The sequence below is a fragment of the Phialemonium atrogriseum genome (genome assembly GCF_030411735.1).
Source record: "Phialemonium atrogriseum strain 8032-3 unplaced genomic scaffold QBC33scaffold_14, whole genome shotgun sequence".
Taxonomy (NCBI): Eukaryota; Fungi; Ascomycota; class Sordariomycetes; order Cephalothecales; family Cephalothecaceae; genus Phialemonium; species Phialemonium atrogriseum.
The window spans coordinates 647,523-664,655 of record NW_026848151.1 but is presented as its reverse complement, the minus strand read 5'-3'; the positions used below and the strand labels follow the sequence as shown (position 1 = coordinate 664,655).

General features: G+C 57.4%; 9 protein-coding genes across 9 annotated transcripts in view; 5 read left to right on the top strand and 4 right to left on the bottom strand.

Annotated features, from left to right (window-relative positions):
- Window positions 1-1,121, top strand: part of QBC33DRAFT_92071 (uncharacterized protein) — a 2,007-nt gene extending 886 nt beyond the window's left edge. The window contains exon 4 of the mRNA XM_060433181.1: window positions 686-1,121. Within this exon, the coding sequence (XP_060283088.1) occupies window positions 686-1,010 (325 nt within the window). The 3' untranslated portion in view covers window positions 1,011-1,121. The remainder of the gene's footprint in view (window positions 1-685) is intronic.
- Window positions 1,122-2,361: 1,240 nt separating this feature from the next.
- QBC33DRAFT_559598 (uncharacterized protein) lies at window positions 2,362-3,363 on the top strand (the record flags this gene model as incomplete). Its single annotated transcript, XM_060429986.1, has 2 exons — window positions 2,362-2,519; window positions 2,844-3,363. The coding sequence occupies 2 exons, from the start codon at window positions 2,362-2,364 to the stop codon at window positions 3,361-3,363; spliced, it is 678 nt and encodes a 225-aa protein (XP_060283087.1).
- Window positions 3,364-3,766: 403 nt separating this feature from the next.
- Window positions 3,767-5,414, top strand: QBC33DRAFT_570421 (UBC-like protein). The gene is made up of 4 exons (XM_060430574.1): window positions 3,767-3,920; window positions 3,982-4,076; window positions 4,166-4,989; window positions 5,091-5,414. The coding sequence occupies exons 1-4, from the start codon at window positions 3,859-3,861 to the stop codon at window positions 5,169-5,171; spliced, it is 1,062 nt and encodes a 353-aa protein (XP_060283086.1). The 5' UTR covers window positions 3,767-3,858; the 3' UTR covers window positions 5,172-5,414.
- An 889-nt stretch (window positions 5,415-6,303) lies between these two features.
- Window positions 6,304-7,856, top strand: QBC33DRAFT_91945 (uncharacterized protein). Its single transcript, XM_060433180.1, has 2 exons — window positions 6,304-6,478; window positions 6,532-7,856. The coding sequence occupies exon 2, from the start codon at window positions 6,789-6,791 to the stop codon at window positions 7,740-7,742; it is 954 nt and encodes a 317-aa protein (XP_060283085.1). The 5' UTR covers window positions 6,304-6,478; window positions 6,532-6,788; the 3' UTR covers window positions 7,743-7,856.
- A 113-nt stretch (window positions 7,857-7,969) lies between these two features.
- Window positions 7,970-9,403, bottom strand: QBC33DRAFT_515620 (putative GRF zinc finger protein; the record flags this gene model as incomplete). The annotated part of the gene is made up of 2 exons (XM_060426101.1): window positions 7,970-8,734; window positions 8,822-9,403. The coding sequence occupies 2 exons, from the start codon at window positions 9,401-9,403 to the stop codon at window positions 7,970-7,972; spliced, it is 1,347 nt and encodes a 448-aa protein (XP_060283084.1).
- A 288-nt stretch (window positions 9,404-9,691) lies between these two features.
- Window positions 9,692-11,434, top strand: QBC33DRAFT_540497 (peroxisome biogenesis factor 7). Its single transcript, XM_060428071.1, has 3 exons — window positions 9,692-9,953; window positions 10,015-10,240; window positions 10,307-11,434. Exons 1-3 carry the CDS (start codon window positions 9,781-9,783, stop codon window positions 10,973-10,975), a joined length of 1,068 nt encoding a protein of 355 aa, XP_060283083.1. The 5' UTR covers window positions 9,692-9,780; the 3' UTR covers window positions 10,976-11,434.
- Window positions 11,435-11,804: 370 nt separating this feature from the next.
- On the bottom strand, window positions 11,805-14,038 carry QBC33DRAFT_452426 (P-loop containing nucleoside triphosphate hydrolase protein; the record flags this gene model as incomplete). Its single annotated transcript, XM_060424646.1, has 2 exons — window positions 11,805-13,587; window positions 13,644-14,038. The coding sequence occupies 2 exons, from the start codon at window positions 14,036-14,038 to the stop codon at window positions 11,805-11,807; spliced, it is 2,178 nt and encodes a 725-aa protein (XP_060283082.1).
- A 460-nt stretch (window positions 14,039-14,498) lies between these two features.
- QBC33DRAFT_515617 (uncharacterized protein) lies at window positions 14,499-15,456 on the bottom strand (the record flags this gene model as incomplete). Its single annotated transcript, XM_060426100.1, has 2 exons — window positions 14,499-15,076; window positions 15,126-15,456. The coding sequence occupies 2 exons, from the start codon at window positions 15,454-15,456 to the stop codon at window positions 14,499-14,501; spliced, it is 909 nt and encodes a 302-aa protein (XP_060283081.1).
- An 882-nt stretch (window positions 15,457-16,338) lies between these two features.
- Window positions 16,339-17,031, bottom strand: QBC33DRAFT_515616 (uncharacterized protein; the record flags this gene model as incomplete). The annotated part of the gene is made up of 2 exons (XM_060426099.1): window positions 16,339-16,680; window positions 16,759-17,031. The coding sequence occupies 2 exons, from the start codon at window positions 17,029-17,031 to the stop codon at window positions 16,339-16,341; spliced, it is 615 nt and encodes a 204-aa protein (XP_060283080.1).
- Window positions 17,032-17,133: the final 102 nt, after the last annotated feature.

The following is a 17,133-nucleotide window of genomic DNA, read 5'->3' as shown; positions in this document are numbered from 1 at the left end:
ACCCTGGGCCGGGGCGGGGCGGCTTTTTTTTTTTTTGGATTGTTTTACCCGGTTGTGTATAGGCACGGTCAATTCCGGGTTATGCCCACACCCCCCCCCCCCCCCCCCCCCCCCCCTTCCCTCGCAGCGATCTCAAGCCAATGGCCTGTGGCATCGGTTTGTCATTTGCTCAAACGGGTGGCTTGCTCCGTTCTGTTGACCAAGTGGTGGCCTTGAGTGCAGTCCAATTTCCACTCGCTCCCTCGCCGACAGGAGAGTCAATGTGACCTATCAGTTATAATCTCGGCTCGCAACGCAAACTCTCTCGGTCCGCATCAGGTTGCGTCGAGGAAGGCTGGCTGATCTACGCTCTTGCATTCTACACCAGGCCCGTCGCGATTAACCTTGCGTGTGATTTGTACGACGCAGCGTGTTACTGAGACCGCGGTGGGCGAGACTCTTCGGTCACGAGAGGTCTAACTGTGGTAAGAGGGTCGTTTTCTCACAGTGGCCAAGCGACCTGGTTGGGACGTTGAATGAGACTAGACCTGTCTTGGCTCCCTCTGCAGTAAGATATATGTATCTACACTGCCGTCGAGTGGCTTTGGTCACGCGTCGAGCGGCGGTGGCATATCACTGCAGAATTTACCTCGACCAACTACCTAGCTCGAGATTGCTAATAGTCTCGTCACCATCTGCGGCGTAGTTATCGTCCAGGTTCTTGGTTGATCCACGGCTGCAGCTCCCCCCATTGTATCGCCTGCCGCTCGCCCATTTCGGCGATAGATCACGAATCCGAATCCCAATATGGATGTACGGGTCCATTTTCGCAACAAGACGGGCTTGTTGGACGACGTTGCGCGGAGGATAAATGGTGCCACCAATCTAGACATTTGGTTAGCGAATCCGAGGCATCGCAGAGTTGCATGACTGGAGAAGGTAGAGTCTCGTCAATGGCCGAGATAAGAAGAGGGCACGCACGATTAGGGGAGGGCGTCACTCGCAGAGGAATCAAGCTTTCGAGACGGTGAGCTAACCGTCGCGGCGCATAATAGTCTGTCTATCCGGGCCTTTCGAGGATGTCTCCCACGGGCTCATCCAGGCGGGGGTTGGAGATCTAGGCCCTTCCTTTCAGCACGGCCCCGCGAGATACGTCATCTGAGGCTTATTCCAGGCGGTGAGCATGATTGGTGCTCTCAACAGCGCCGTCAACGCCATTCCAGGGCTCCTGGTGTCTAATGCCGTATAAATAAATGGCTCAACTGGTGAATGGTCTTAGGCTCAAGAACCACATCCGCTCTGTGGCACCACACTCTAGCACCCCGTGTGTGCGCTGGCGGCTGAGGGGCCAGTGGGAACGTCTCCCAGAAGCAGGCGGACCAGAACCATCCAGATCAACAACCAAGGAGGGGTCCAGGCCTGATGTTGCACAACCGCGCTGTTGGCGCTGCAGGGATACACAGGCGAAGAGACCATGTACGGATACCAGGCCAACCTAGATAATTACTATTTTTGTTATTAATTTCTTCGGCTTTGATGGGCGACGGGGTAACAAGGGGGTATGCACGCGTCGCACCAGAGAGGCGCGTGCTACAAGACTCGGAAATACCCCCGGAACAGCAGCTCCATCCATCCTTCCATACCTGCGGTCAGAAGAAGAAAGGTCATGTTACGTGGCGGCGGATACATCCATGGTGTTCACACCCGGCCGGGCAAGCAGTTCGCCAATCCGGTACGACTATGTTTAGAGGGCCGGAGTGGTCCGTCAGCAATATTGGCCGGGTTGGCAGCCTGAAGGGGATGACCCCGGTTCATGCGACGCATTCCTTTTGCTATTCTGGGCTGCATCAGGCTCGAGGGGGGATACCTACCTAGGTATCCATATGATCTTCTGGCTTCTCTGCACAAGTTGTAATTATATGTTGACCTATTTCGGGGCCAAACTTCTGTGTAGGTAAGCCGGGAGCTGTGGGCAGGCTCCGATTGGCGGTTCCGGCGAAGCAAATCCGTCCCGCCGCGACCGACAATTGATGCGTCATCCCGGGCTTTCTCATTTTCCCCCACAGTGATACCCAAGGAAGCTACTACCTACCTACTACCTATCCCCATAACCTTAGGCAGGTACGAAGAGAGGTACCAAGCAACACCGCCACTTCCAACTTGGCTGCCTTGACGCACACAGTACACACCACCCACATCAACAAAGCTTTGCGACAATCCAATATTCACCGGACACGTCCGTCTTCCGACCCCCACCCAACCGGCCATCGATTTTATTCCATCCATCGAAACCCGCGAATCCCGTCTCTCACCGACAGAACCGCAGGGTTCCCTTGAAGCAACGTTAAAAATATCAGGCGACCAAACACAGCTGCACCAACCATGGGGAAAACGAAAGGATCGTTCCTAGACAGCAAGAAGGAGGCCGGGATGGCCCGCAAGGCCGAATCTGCCGCCCAGAAGGCCGCGGCCGAGGACGCGAAGATGCGCCAGGATGAGGAGTCAAAGTGGCAAAAGGGGACGAAGAACAACGCCAGGAAGTAAGTTGGCCCCCCTTACCCTTGTGTCTTTAGCTCTCTGTCAACCCTGTCCACCCTACCCTCCTCCTCCCGGATGCCTCACCCGGACCCGCACAGCAGCGCAACGCCGCAGTGCAGCTACCCATCTCCCTCCTCTGTCCATGCTGCGGGCCAGCCGCTGTGCGACTTGGGAAGCAACATGTCTCACAGCCCGGACATGCACCCCCCCTTGCCACTTTGCAACGTCCAAACCACAGGGTCGCCCTGCCTTGCACTGCATGAAACGCCCGGCGCGATGGTTGGAACCATGACACAGGAGGACAGCGGCTAACGACGGGCAAACAGGGAAGCAGAGGCCTCGAAGAAGGCCGATCAGGCTCGGAAGAAGGCCGAGCGGGACGCCCTACTGGCCGAGGAGGAGACCAGCCTGCGCGGGGCCCGCACGCAGGCGAAGAACAGCAAAACGGCGGTCAAGAAGACGCGGGCGCTGGACCTGTCGCAGCTGGGCGGCGACGACGACCAGCCACTCGGGTCGCTGAACGCGTCGGGCATAGACAACGCCTTGGACGCCTTGTCGCTGACAGCCTCGTCCGGCGACGCGAAGATCGACAAGCACCCCGAGAGGCGGTTCAAGGCTGCATACGCGCAGTTTGAGGAGCGGCGCCTGGGCGAGATGCAGGCGGACGGAACAGGTGACGGGCTGAGGCTCAACCAGAAGAAGGAGAAGATCAAGAAGGAGTTTGAGAGGAGCCCAGAGAACCCGTTCAACCAGGTCTCGGCCCGATACGACGCCTCCAAGGATGAGCTGGCGGAGATCAGAGAACAGGAGAAGTCCAAGATCGAGACGAGGCTGGGCTCCAAGTGAAGCGGTGTGTCGCGGTTGGCAGTCCCCCGCGTCATGTTTTGTCTTTTGACTTTTTCAAGTCAAGCATCGTTCTTTGGCATCGTAACTTTTTTTTACCATCAAGCTGGTAGATTGGATATCCACTACCCTTACTCTTGGGCATCTCTATGTGAGTAAATAGCTAGATAGACCGGTTCCGCCATTACATACACAGATAGTTACCTCCATGTCCACCAAGGGTGATTAGACCTGGAGACCTGGAATGTATTGGAGCCTTTCGCCTTGGGTTCCATCTCAATATTCCCATTGCCTGATACTGATACCTGCTTACCCCGCCATGGTGTTTAGAGGGGTAATAAAAGCCAGCGCTGCGCCGATAAAAGAGCAACCCTAACCCTTGGTTTCCTTATCGCATGAATCGCGAATGGCTTCGCGTCTCAGCTTCCTCAACCTTCGACGTAGGTGCCTACCGAACATATGACCTAAACAGGTAGATGAGATTGAACCCGCAGCAGCATGGCTTCGCTCAAAACGGGCAGGCTGCCCTCCATGAAGCGCCAGCATCTTCTTGCTGAATTGTACGCTTGGAACCCTGTTGCAAACAGATTCCCTGGATAGCTACTAATTCGACGTGGGCAGCACTGGGCTGAAGCAAGCATGCCCCGAAGGCGTATTCGTCAGTCTGACCCCGGGAGACCCAACCCTATGGTCTGGAGTCATATTCGTGCGCAAGGGTACAGTTTGATGCCACACTCTCCGATCCCATCTCTCTCCCGCCTGGGAAGCTTGTGCGGGATGGCTGGCTGACCTGGGGAAGTTCCAGGTCCCTACGCAAACGCGATATTGCGCTTCCAGATATCCTTCCCGGACACGTACCCGAGCCTGCCGCCCCTGGTGACCTTCTCCACCGACATCTTCCACCCCCTGATCACACCGCTCACCACCTACATGTACACCACCGACATCCAGGACAACGGCACCGTGAGCGCCACCGACGAGGAGCGCCTCCCGCCGGGCGGCTTCAGCCTCCGGCACGGCTTCCCGCACTGGTTCGGCCGCGCCAGCCGTAGCCGCCAGACCAGCAGCCAGCAGCACCGGGAGGCCACGACGCCGCCGCCATCGTCGCGCCGGCCGACAGCAGCCTCCGGAAGCAGAGACACCACCCCGCGCAGCACAACCACCACCGCCACCAGCACCCCGGCGGGGTCCTCCTCCGTCGCGGCCACCACCCCGGGCGGCACCGTCGGCTTCGCGCAGACGGCGGCGGGCGGGAGGCGGCGGCCGGACGTGTCGACGCACGACGTCCTGCGCTACGTGGCCGGCGCGTTCGACGACGCCGCCGTCCTCGACGCCGTGCCCCTCGAGGCGGCCGGGAACCCGGGCGCGTGGCACGCCTGGCGGTCGCGGCAGCGGCAGCGCGGGAGGGCGCCTGCCGTGGATGTGCGCGGGGAGGTGCGCAAGCTGGAGGGGGCCGGCGGGGGTGGTGGTGGTGGTGTTGCCCGAGGGGAGGGGCTGGGACAGGGGTCGGCGAGGCGGCCTGGCGAGTGGAGCTGGGAGGGGGTGTGGGAGGAGAGGGTCAAGAAGGGGATTGCGGGGAGCTTGAGCGAGGCGGTGTTGTTTGGGAATGCGGGTGCGGGGGATGACGTGGTGAGTCTGCGCTGGCGAGGGGGGGGCTGATTGCGGCTGGCCCCCTTTCTTTTTCAGCTCTTCGCTTGAGGCTGTGTTTGCTAACTCGACTTTCTGGTTAGATCAACTTCCTCAACATGGACGAGAACGAGATCGAGGGCGTCAAGGACAACCTTCTCCGCACCCTCGGTGCTTCTCCTTAGATGGGTCGCGCTTGCTTCCTAGGGAAGGACATCCGCAGGGCCATCTGGGGTGTGGACGAAAGGGGCAGTCGCCCTTTTGTAGGCATGATTTGCGGCTGCTGTTAATCCGGGCTTGAGGGTGGTGGAAACGACAGAAATGTGACACGACCATATGAACATCAGCACATTGTCTTAGGCTCATTCGGGTTTGGAACTATATGCATTGCTTTGCTCAGTTTGAATATGATTGCCTCGAGAATCAGTGCTCTCAACCACATTACCCTTGTTATTTCTGATCGTCCTAAGCCTTAATCGGCTTGTGCATGCGGCAGCGCTTATATGCCAGGTCTCCAGCTTTGAAGGGGACTACACAAAATCCTTTCGTGCCGAACGATTTTATATCTAGGATTCCCCACGGACCCGATAGCATGGAGGGAGAAACGCACCAGACTTTTGATGATGACCAGCACACGTTCAGAGGGGCAGCGCTGTGGGACGTACCTCGGCCGTTGCATATTATCAAGAAGAGAGGCAAGGAACATGGGCATTATGGGAGGACCAGAAACCCCAGTTCTAGAACGGAAGAGATCTTAGGGAGCGTACCGGAACCGCCCGGAGGTGACAGCCCTATTACCATCCCGAAGAGGCGAGGCAATCGTGGTGACCTGATCTTCGGAGGCCCGACGAAGGAAAATATATGGCCCTTGGTAGCAGGGCGCGAATGTGAGTCGTGAGTCCCTGGGTTAGAACTCTGATCGTCTTCCTGACAAGATTAGGCATTGATGCGGCCGGATCTGACAACAAGGATAACCCTAAATCTCACAGATCGACTTCATGCACAACGCCACAACGGCCGAGGAATGACCTGGCTTCACAGAGGCTGTCAAGTAAAGCTAGCTTATTATTCTTGAAGACAGACAGCCTCATGGATAGGTCTACTGGGGGCAACCGGCAAGAGCCACGGTGTAGCCGTGCCTCCAACGAAAACGCCCGACTATGTGTCGTTTCTGCGAAGCTACATGAACACCCTTCCCAACTGACAGTCAGCTCCATTGACTCGGACCCCTTTGCTCTGCACGACAGCTCCCGTGGGACCAACCCTCCGTCGCCTGTCTCGAGCCGGTCATCCTCTGTGCTGAAGGTTCAAGGTGGCATATCCTGCTCTCCAGTGCCATATGTTCTAGCGCCGAGGATCGACGTGATCCCCGAGAGTAGGGCTATAGATGATGGAAGCAAAGCTCTTTGGGCTGCCGTGGAGATTTCCACTCAGCTCTGCCAAGCTACCGGGGCGGGCGAGTACAGACAAGATCCAGAGCGCTTTCATACAGGTAAGTGTTTACATCGCCCCTATTTCTCCACATTGCTGATGGGAGGTTTTTAGCTGTCTTGGAATATGGCTGCCTTCGCGACGTCAGTGTGAGGGTGACCTCAACCCAAAACAGTTCGATCATCGAAGTCTTAGAAGATAAATCTGCATCAACGTGGGTCCAAGTATTTTGTGGAAGCGTTCATGCTGCTAATATGACCGCTAGCACTCTATATCCAGGCTCTAAACTTCTTGTGCTTGCCCATGTGCAGCTGGCCCCCACGGTGTCTCCTTAGAGGAAGGGACACGGGAGGCACAACTCGGAGGAATTGATGCGGGATCTCGAATGTCAGCTGGGGGATACAACGACCGAGTATCTAAGCATACAGGTGACGTTTTGCCATTCTGGATTTCCCCAGGTGGATAGGCTACTCTCCTCAGCCGGTGTTACTCGTATACACACCAGAGTCGAGACTCGTGCAGTCGCCGTCATCAAACGACACAACACGTCCTCTCTATGGTCCCCCCGTCCGGTTCCACAGACCAACCCATTATTTGCGATAATCGCATCCAACTGGGGCGCCGATGCTGCTAACGATGTGATGCACCGCATCCACACTTCGCGGTCCACGCCGCGGAAAGCTGCAAATGCTGACCGGCTACCTGAGTCTGGGCACGTAAGCCCGTTGGGCACGGATGAAAGTATCAAGCCGACGGTCCCCTGGCCAGGGCCGCCTGTTCCAGTACGGAAGACAAGCCTCCAACGATGTCCCATGGCACTGGGCCGGGAAAAGCGATCAGCAACTCCGGAAGTGGTTATCACAGACACTGACGATGACGCCGACAGCGACCCGGCGCGCAAGATCTGGAGCGAGATGCGGCGCCTGTCAACCAGGGGTAAGCCTACTCGCCACGTCAGGCCCAGAGGAGGAGGCCTGCCTTCCCTGACGGCATTTCCGTCACTGACTACGATGGGGACTCGGAGAAAATCCGGCAAGCACGTCGGTCTGGTTAGTGCCACCCATGCGACGAGGGAGGCGGAGACAACACAGCGGGTGGGAATCCGCGAACAGACTCCCGTAAATAAGGAGACTGTGGAGACATCGAGAGAACGGGTGCCTACCGCGACGGGGATGCCGCTCGACGGGATGGCAGCAGATGGACAGTCGGGTGGGAAAGGACAGTCGCGAGGTTACAGTCTGATGTCGAGGGCGAATAATGGCAGCACAAGTAGTAGGAAAGAAAAGGAAACTAGTCGCTGGGGGTGGGGGGTTTGGTGGCAATAGAGCTTGGCTATAGCCAGACTGATAGAATAGGTAGCTAGACAAATACATACCCATGGCCCATGGGATTTTTCGCTCATCCTCCAGGCCGGTCCCGTTTCTGCATGATCATTACCTCCGCCCAGAAGTGCCGTGGCCGCCGAACAACTGGCAAGGCAGTAATGACTCCGACGTGACGACATATCGCCAACAAGGCGTGAGACGATCCGCCCCTGAGGGAAAACCATACATCATCTCTGTCCCGAGACCGGTTTGGACGACGGCGTGCTCCGAATCGGAATCCCTTCGTCGTCAAACTCGGCCCACTGAAAGAAGGTACATCCGTCCTTTCCCGGGACGTTCCCCGCATGGCACATCCAGAAATACCTCCCCCAGCTCTCCCTCTTCCGCTGGACGACGCGCAGCACGGCGGGCACGCCGCAGGGGCACATGGGGGTGCGCGACGGGTGGAACTCGGCGCGGTAGTCCCGGTAGGTGACGTTGATCCTCTTGCTTCCCGCCAGGGGATGCGGGTCGATGACCTGCGCCGGGGCGATGCAGTGCTTCCACTCCTCCTGCATCTCGGCGTGCATGACCAGCAGCGAATTGTGCGGGAGGTGGACGGCGATCTGGCCCTCGGCGTCGGGGTCGTCGGCGGGGGGTCGGGTGCTTCCGCTGCCGCTGCCGCTGCCGCTGCCCCCGCCGCCGCCGGTGTCGGCATCCCGGGGCACGATGCGCCGGACACGGAACTCGCGGGCCACGCCGAGGGAGAGAGACCCGATGACGGGCCGGGGCCCAAGGTAGGTTAGCTGGTCGCTGTGCCAGCCGACGCTCTCCTGCGGGCCGGCATAGCAGTTCACGAAGGCCGCGTTGGGGGTCCACCGGTTGGATGACTGGTGCTTCAGCTTCCTGCCACCAGGGTAGCGGCTCTTGATCCGCTCCTGGACCTCTAGGTTCACGGCCTCTTCAACCCGGGCTTTTACGCCGTCGAGGTGGGGCGTGAGCTTGCGCACATCCTGGTGGAGGTGTAATGTTAGCGATTTTCGAGGATAGAATAATAAACGGCCGTTTAGGTGGGAGGGAGGTTAAGGGGTTTTCTGTACCGTGAGTCTCGCCCCGTTGTACACGTACTCATACTTCTGTCTGTTTAGCTCAGCGGTGCTGCCGACGTAGAGACAGGACGTGTGTGGACTTGAGACAACATTGTCGAAGAGCTTGAACGTGATCTTCTCAAAAGTTTCGGATTCTTCAAGCAGCTCTGTCAATAGGCTATCTGCCTCGTCCGGAGGCAGAAAGTTGTGTATAACTGTGCACGGAGTGTGCTCGGCAACATCGACTGGATCATACAGGTGGAGGGTCGTGCCTTTCTTGCTTAAGAGTCGAGCTTTTGTGGGAGAGGACGGTTGCCCATCGCTGGATGGCGCGGATGAGAAGAGTTTCAACGATGTCTGTGAGCCGACGACACCCCTAGCTTTCTTGAGAGAGCCCTGGGGTTTAAGCGAAGCAGATGCTGCCGAGACGGATCCATCATGGGCCAGAAGAATGTCCAGTAGGGCGTCTTGGTCTAGAGCTGGGTGGAGAGAGGAGAGAAGGGCCAGTTTCAGTTCCGTGGGCTCATCGTCCTCGCCAAGCTTCTCTGCATCAGCTTCCCTTTTCCGTTTCTTCCTCGTAATGAAGGCTTCCATTTTGCAATCAGGGTCTTTAAACCGGTCATGACTTGGAGCTGTGTAGACCGTGGAGGATACATGTCGAGAAAGACTAGGACAGCTGACCCCTGCTACATCATACGCCCTATTAGCTGCATGAAACTGCTTCCCGGATCTGGATGGCTACAGCTGCGAGGAGTCACGAAACTGACGCGATGCACGTGATCATTGAGAGTGCCCCGCTGACAGGCCTGAGCCCCACCTTGCCAAAAGAACCGAGGCTTAGCTCGGTGTTACATCACTTTTTAGATTTACATTTGGTCCTATCTGTGGTTGTCGAGACTCTTCACCTCAGAAAGGTCTGGTCGCAAATAGTCAATGGGTGGTTGGATCCGATCGTCCTCACCTCCCCAGTCATGGCTTCCATGCTAGAGTTCCGCACGCCTGGCTTCAATCCCTACGCAGTCAAATACTCGCCGTATTACGATTCGCGAATTGCAGTTGCGACATCAGCTAACTATGGCATCGTGGGCAATGGGCGTGTCTTTGCTCTGGGGATGACCCCGGCTGGGATCCAGGTGGAAAAGACGTATGCCGCTTCCAAACAGCCCCCTTAAAATGAGGCAACCCGGTTGACATGGCCTTGCTAGCTTTGACACCAACGACGCCCTGTACGACCTCGCTTGGTCCGAGATCAACGAGAACCAGATGGTCGTGGCATGTGGTGATGGCTCCCTCAAGTTGTTCGACCTAGGGGTCAATGACTTTCCTGTGATGAACTTCCATGAGCACAAGCGGGAGGCATTCTCCGTGTGTTGGAATCCGATCACCAAGGACAACTTCATCTCTAGTTCCTGGGACGGGACAGTGAAGATAGTGAGCGAATATCCCGCCGCCCATTGTACTGCCTAAGGGATACCATACTGACATCCTCCCCCATAGTGGTCGCCCACGCGCAACGCCTCGCTGAAGACCCTCCCCATAGGCAGCTGCACCTACAGCGCCTCCTTCTCGCCGACCAACCCGTCCATCATCTCGGCCGTCTCCTCCGACAGCCACATCCGCATCTTCGACCTCCGCGCCCCGACCTCGGCAAAGTACCATCTCACGACCATGATCCCGGTGCACGCGCCCCCGCGCAGCGGCGCCTTCCTGCCCAACGGGCAGACCTTCCCGGCCGCCGCGCCGGCCGAGATCCTGACGCACGACTGGAACAAGTACAACGACTCCGTCGTCGCGACGGGCGGCGTCGACCGCGTCGTGCGCACCTTTGACGTCCGCAACCCGGGCGGGGGCCCCGTCTCGCTCCTGCACGGCCACGAGTACGCCGTGCGCCGCCTCGCCTGGAGCCCGCACGCCAGCGACGTCCTCGCCAGCGCCAGCTACGACATGACGGTCCGCGTGTGGACCGACGGGAGCAGCGGCCCGGCCGCCGACCCCTCTTCGGCGCCCCCGGTGCGCGCCGGCACGGAGCTCGGCATCATGAACCGCCACACCGAGTTCGCCACCGGCGTCGACTGGTGCCTGTTCGGCGCCGGCGGCTGGGTCGCCAGCGTCGGCTGGGACGAGAGGGTCCTGCTGTGGGACGCGCATACGCTGCTGAGGAGATGATTTTGACGGGACCTTTTTGACGACCAAAAACAAAAACGCTTTGCGGAATGATACCCCGGTTTCATGGTCCCGGCTGCTCCTTACGGGAACGAGTGGTTTCCTTTCTTTTTCGCTGGGTCGGTTTTGATGTCCCGACTTGTGTTCGGGCCTGGGAGGTCAGGGGTAGAACGGGCGGAGGGACAACATTAGAGGCGTTCGTTGGGTGGACTGAACCATGATAAATATTCTTCTGGAGTAGCATTACGACTATTGGCCATATCGGCAAGAAAATTGTGTACGGCTTCGAAATGTATCATTACATACCAAAGTCAAGTGCAGTGAGTAGAATTGCTGTACCTCAATCGCTCCGAGAGTTAGCTGTCTTGCCCTTTGCAACATCCGCCTCTGGTTTCAGGGGGCCTGGCTGACCCACCACACACATCACAAGTTCCGAACACAGCGCGCCTTTTTATATTAAAAATGAACCGTCAATTATTGATTGGCAGCGGAGCAAAAAGTAAAAGTACAGAGTGAAGGTTGAAGTTGAGATGTCTTTTCGTCAGCCGCTCAATCAAAACCATAGGCTGACCCGTCTAGTATAGTGCTCTGGCAAAAAAATCGCTCGACCATACTAGTAATGACGTCCCGTCTGTAATGATGTCCAGATGCTTTTTTTCAGCGCCCGCCCGCAAAACAAAAAATGACCCCAAAACTCCGATGCCAGGGGATGAATAGAAGACGGCCCCCCATCTATACATATGTATACATGATGTTGTTACAGCACATTACCGAGAGCCCATACCCTGGACCTCCCCCGCCACCTAGCTCACTTCACGCGACCCCCGGTAGTTTAGAAGGTAGGTTGCGTCCTCGGCTTGAACGTGCGGCCCGGCTCCCGGGTCTGCTGTGACATGGCATCGAACGCGTCCCGAGGTTTCCGGGGCCGGTCCTGGAACCCGCCGCCACCGCCCCGAGAGAACCCGCCGTCGCCTCGAGACCGGCCCTGGAACCCGCCGCCTCCGCCGCCGCCGCCGCCGCCGCGGGAGAACCCGCCACCACCGCCACCGCTGCGGGAGAACCCACCACCACCGCTACCGCCGCGAGAGAACCCGCCGCCGCCGCCACCGCCGCCGCCACCGCCGCCGCCACCGCCGCCGCCTCGAGACCGGTCCTGGAACCCGCCCCGGAACCCGTCCCGCGGCGCTCCTGGGGTCCGGTCTCTGGAGTCCCGTCCGGACTCTCGTCTGCGGTCGAAGCTCTCGCCGCTGGCGATGTTCACCCCACGCAAGCCCATAAGCCCCGTGTTTCGGGCCAGCGCCGCCGGGATCGCGGGAGGCTCCTCCAGGCCCCAGCCATGCCGGGCCAGGTCGTTGAGGGTCTCCACGAGTTCCTGTCGCCTGAGCGTCTTCATTGCTCCTCCGAGAAGGGACCGGTACGCCTCGAAGAAGAGGTCGTCGCCCGACTTCCGCACCGCTTTCGAGACGTCCCTGATGGTTTCGTACTCTGTGGTCTCCGGATCTTGTGCGCTCATGTCGACGGTTGCGGTCTTCAGGTCGGTATTCCGCTGGATGGGGAGGTCGGTGAGCCTCCGCCTCGCTTCGTGCAGTTCAATCTCGGCAACGAATATCCAGCCTTGACCACTCTTGTCCGCCCTTCCGGTTCGCCCAATGCGATGGATGTATTGTTCTCTGTCAGGAGGGCAGCTGATCTGGATGACGTGGGAGACGTTGGGGAAGTCCATTCCTCTCGCCGTCACATCGGATGAGAAGAGGATCGCAGACTTGGCGCGCCTGAAATACTCGGCGTTGTCGGTTCTGGCGCGCTGGGTAAGCTTCGAATGGATGCCGAGAACTTCGGGCATCTTGGGGTTGCGGTGCGCGAGGCGTGCGAATGTCGACGACGTCAGTTCGACGAAGGAAGTGGTCGGTAGGAACACGATGGCCTTGAAAGGCATCTCGTTCTTCTCAACCTCTCGGTAAATCAACTCCAGCAGGGCAGGATAGAAATTCTCGAAGCCTTTGCATGGTACAATAAACTGTGGGACCTTGGCGTGTGTCGGTTCCTCATCCCCCCTTATGGTTTGGACGAACTCAAAGTTCTTGGGGTCAACGTAGGACTTGGCAAGTCGAACGACGTCGGTGGGGATGGTGGCAGAGAAGAGGAGAGTTTGACGAGCCTGCTCAGCCCGTTCCGGGAGATAGCCGAGAATGGCTTTCAGAGAGTCCTCGAACCCAACGTCAAGCATTCTGTCGGCTTCGTCGAGAACCAGCGCGGCGAGTTTTGGGGCGTCAATGCCGCTGCTCTCATCTGAGAGGATATCTAGAAGACGGCCGGGGGTGGCGACCAGGATATGGCAGCCTTGACGTTGCGTCCTCCGAAGCATATCCCGCTTGCCCGTGCCGCCGACGGCCGTCTGGACAATCAGGCCAGTGTTATGAGTAAGCTTCCTCGCTTCGACACCAATCTGCTCCGCAAGCTCGCGAGTCGGCGATAAGATGATGGCCCTAACGTCGCGAGAAGTAGCCTGATGCCTTCCCCGGGAAGCAAGGTGTGGTTCTTCCTGAATGATTCTCTGGATAACAGGAATTAGGAAGGCGAGAGTCTTTCCGGTGCCGGTTTTGGCTTGAGCAACACTATTTGACCATCAGTTTTGCACGTCGTTTGAACCAGGGAAGCAATTGAATCATACATATCCTTGCCAGCTAGGGCTGGTTGTATGGTAACAGATTGGACCTGCGACATGGTCTCATACCCCATGCCTTCAGTGATAGCTCTGACGACATTGTCGTGGACCCCAACGGAGGCGAGATCTTTGAATCGAGTAATCGGTCCTCCACTTTCTGTGCTGGCAGTTTCCGCGCTGGCAGTTTCTGCGCTGGCTTCTTGAGGCGGCGCGGTTGCGCTGGCTTCGGCCGAGTATGACCGGGACCAGGCTCTCGGAAGCTGGAACGAGGCGACGATGCCAGTTCTTGACTGAGTGGATAGAGTGAAAGGACGGGCGGGTATCTTGGATGCGAGCTGGAGACGGCCAGCAACGGGCAGGCGACAGAGTCGGCTCTGCCTCGACAAAGCTGTCTTCAGCATTACGGGAAAGGTCTAGGGTGGTCGATGGAAGAGACTACTAGTAATAGAAGAGAGAGAATGTAAAGAATAACAAAATAGAAGAACAAAATAGTCTGTACTGTAATGGAGGACTGAGGAGGAGAAAACTTTTGGGAGCATGGATCCATGCCTTGTAGGTGGCGCGCGACGCGGGAAAATTTCGTCTCCTATCGTTATCAGCCTTATCTTAGCCAAATTGACTTGAGCGGATACAGTGCATTACAGTTCCAAAACACACTGTGTCAACATGCAGCATTTAAACTTCGCATGTGTTTGGCATCGCGTTAAAAGTTTCCCAGTGGGTTTACACAAGGCAATCTGTTATAAAGTAGAATTTATCATGCCATCATATGGCATGTCGCTAGTTCTATATGCGTCCGATCTATTGACATAACGCCCTTCTCAAGCAGCAGCCCTTTACCAACCCTAACCCCCGATATTATTAACGCCGTGCTCCCACCCTCGACCAACCGTCCTCGACTCCATCAGAAAACCCCCCAGCCATGCCCTGGATAGTCCACGAAAGGGCATCTGTCAGCACTTGTCCCACCTTCCCGTCACCCATGCTGCAGACAGCGATTGATGCGCTCATGCCGTGCCTGGCGAAGCTGTTTGCGAGCTCTATGCTTCGCCCAACAAATTTCTCGGATATCTTGTACCTCCTCTCATAGAGGGCTATCTGCTGAAGCAGGAAGAGAATGTAGGGCCATGCGACACAGAACCACACTATGGCCTGTGCCACAAGCAGCTGCATTCCCCTGTGCAATATCGACCGCCGGCCACCAGGACCTCGGGCGGTTAAGGTGTGTCTCGACTCTCCTGGAGGCGCTATCGAATGTGCGAGAGGGGCCGGTATCGCTCTTTGGAGAGCCATCACCTCAGCCTGGTCTAGATCCGTGGGTAGGCCTTTGAGTAAGTAGGACAAGCCGTCGATATAGGCGCCCCTCTCAAACTTGGCGCTGTGGTTCTGGTCGAGGACCTGCCTGGATTCCTGTCCGGCACTGGTTACAAGATAGATTCCTGGGATCGAGTGTCAGTTGGGATACCGAACGCAATAATAGGCACCAACCTTGTTGCCCGCACCTCCAGTCTACTCCAGAGCGTTGTGAGAGGGCTGTGGGGGTGCCGGCGAAATCGCTCATGAGGGCGACGACGCTGCCATCATGGAGAGCCAATGCCTCTGCGACAGCAGATCCATCCACCCTCGTCTGCTCGGAAAAGAGGGACTCGGCTTCTGAATTGGGCGTCGTTGCGCCTGAGGCGAAGGGGGAAAGAAAGGGGCCGCCGGTCATGGACCTCCGGATCGAAGGTAGAGGCGGCAACCTGCTCTGGATGGACGTGGAAAGAGCAGAGAACATGATGGAGATACTCTCCTTGTCGACTCTCCCGTCCTGTCTCATCATGGCATATTTCTCCTCGTCGGAAGTGCAGCTTCTCAGTGGTCAATGGATGGCAAGAGCCCGTTAATGGTTTGAAGCATATGAAGATGACCCATTGCAACCGGTCCATCGGGTCTAAAAAGGGTGAACCCTCATGCAATGGCTAGGCTTAAACCTGAGTAAGGTGCGGAACCTATGGTTTAGCGTTTAGCCTTCTCTCCGACAGACCCCCACCACAAGCGTGGCAATTGATTTTCTCTCCTGCAGGTGAGGAAGTGGCAAGCAGGATAGTGCCTTAGTACTTTGCCGGAAGACGCGTGGACACAAAAGCATGTGAAAGGCGCACCGTTCCTTGATAAGGACGGCGTATCTTATCAGGATGCGAGACCTAAAAACGTTGAGGCGTCGGTATCCTGTCATTAGTCATCTTCCTTGATTGCCGTGAAGACGACTCGGGAGTTGACGGCGCACAAGAAGATACGATGTAAGTGTTCTGGATGGAGTTCCGTTGTATTGACTAGAGTGTTGCCAAAAAGATCTTTTCCCCAGTACTTGAACAGTTCGTGTTTACAGGTCAAGCCGTAGTATCGCATTCAGCATGCCCGTGGATGCACGGATCGGCAGATAAGATGTCGACCGATACTTAATCACCGGGGCGGGGGCGACGATGCCAGCCCGTGAAAACCCGAGAATGATGCCAAGTTGTATGTATGCTCGCGCTTGGCAAACTCCAGGGATAGAAATACAGCGAGGAAGTACACTGCGATAACAACTCGAAACGTGTGCCCAATTCCGCAGGCTCTAAGATCGACGCAGGACAGAGACATTACCACCAAACATGTCCGCCACCGCAATTCGTTGCGCCCAATCTGCCGTAAGGTCCGCCCTTTCGCATCCTCTGCCTTAACGTCCCTCGGCCGCGGCTTTCTCCGCCGCCATCCTGGCCTCCATCTTTCGCCTCGCCTCCAATATCATCTGGTCCCTTCTCTTCTGCAAAAGTGTCTGTCTCTCCTCGCGGTTTGAGCTCCAGCCTTTCGCTCCCTTCCCGCTGCCCTCGCTGCTGCCCTCGATCTCTTCGCCCTCGGAAGAAGCCGAGACCTTATCCTTTAGCTTGTAGCGCGTGATGAGGTCCGGTTGTTCCGGCTTCCCGGCCGGCCTAGCCGCCCGGCTTTGCGACGATTGTGTTGTAGAACCACCCGCCGTATTCGACCCAGGGGCCGGCGGTGGTTGGAACGTGACGGGTGGCTGCGGGGGTATCTCGGTCAGTAGTTGTTCAGGGGCTGATCACCGGGGAGGGGGGTGGGAGAGAAAAGGGGGGCTCACCGTCTCCAATCTCCCAGCCAGTATCCTCTCCGTCGTCGCCGCAATATCCCCCCCGGTCCTTTGCAGATCCCACAAGATAGTCCTCCTGTCCACCTGTGGGAACATCTGCTGAATTCTCTCGACGGCAACCTCCCTTGATCGCAGCGCCGAGGTGGGGTCCCTCACTGCCTGCTGCGGTGTTGGTGGTGAGAAGAAAAGGTACCGTATTATCAATCCTGAAAGGACCAGGATGACGACGAGCGACGGCACATTGATCTGCTGTTCATTTGCCATCCTTGCGCCACAGGCCGGCCCGGAAGCCACACTGCGACCCCACGGAAGGTAATATGAAATGTGTTGATGCTTTGATGAATACAGCGGTTGTGGGCTGCTCCG

What these genes read in the sequence shown, in the direction of transcription:
- QBC33DRAFT_570421 (XM_060430574.1), top strand. Translation starts at nt 3,859, where the DNA reads ATGGCTTCGCTCAAAACGGGCAGGCTGCCCTCCATGAAGCGCCAGCAT. An exon ending in CAGCATCTTCTTGCTGAATT is followed by an intron (nt 3,921 to 3,981) that starts GTACGCTTGGAA and finishes CGACGTGGGCAG; the next exon opens with CACTGGGCTGAAGCAAGCAT. An exon ending in AGTCATATTCGTGCGCAAGG is followed by an intron (nt 4,077 to 4,165) that starts GTACAGTTTGAT and finishes GGGAAGTTCCAG; the next exon opens with GTCCCTACGCAAACGCGATA.
- QBC33DRAFT_91945 (XM_060433180.1), top strand. Translation starts at nt 6,789, where the DNA reads ATGCGGGATCTCGAATGTCAGCTGGGGGATACAACGACCGAGTATCTA.
- QBC33DRAFT_540497 (XM_060428071.1), top strand. Translation starts at nt 9,781, where the DNA reads ATGGCTTCCATGCTAGAGTTCCGCACGCCTGGCTTCAATCCCTACGCA. An exon ending in GGGATCCAGGTGGAAAAGAC is followed by an intron (nt 9,954 to 10,014) that starts GTATGCCGCTTC and finishes TGGCCTTGCTAG; the next exon opens with CTTTGACACCAACGACGCCC. An exon ending in GGGACGGGACAGTGAAGATA is followed by an intron (nt 10,241 to 10,306) that starts GTGAGCGAATAT and finishes CCTCCCCCATAG; the next exon opens with TGGTCGCCCACGCGCAACGC.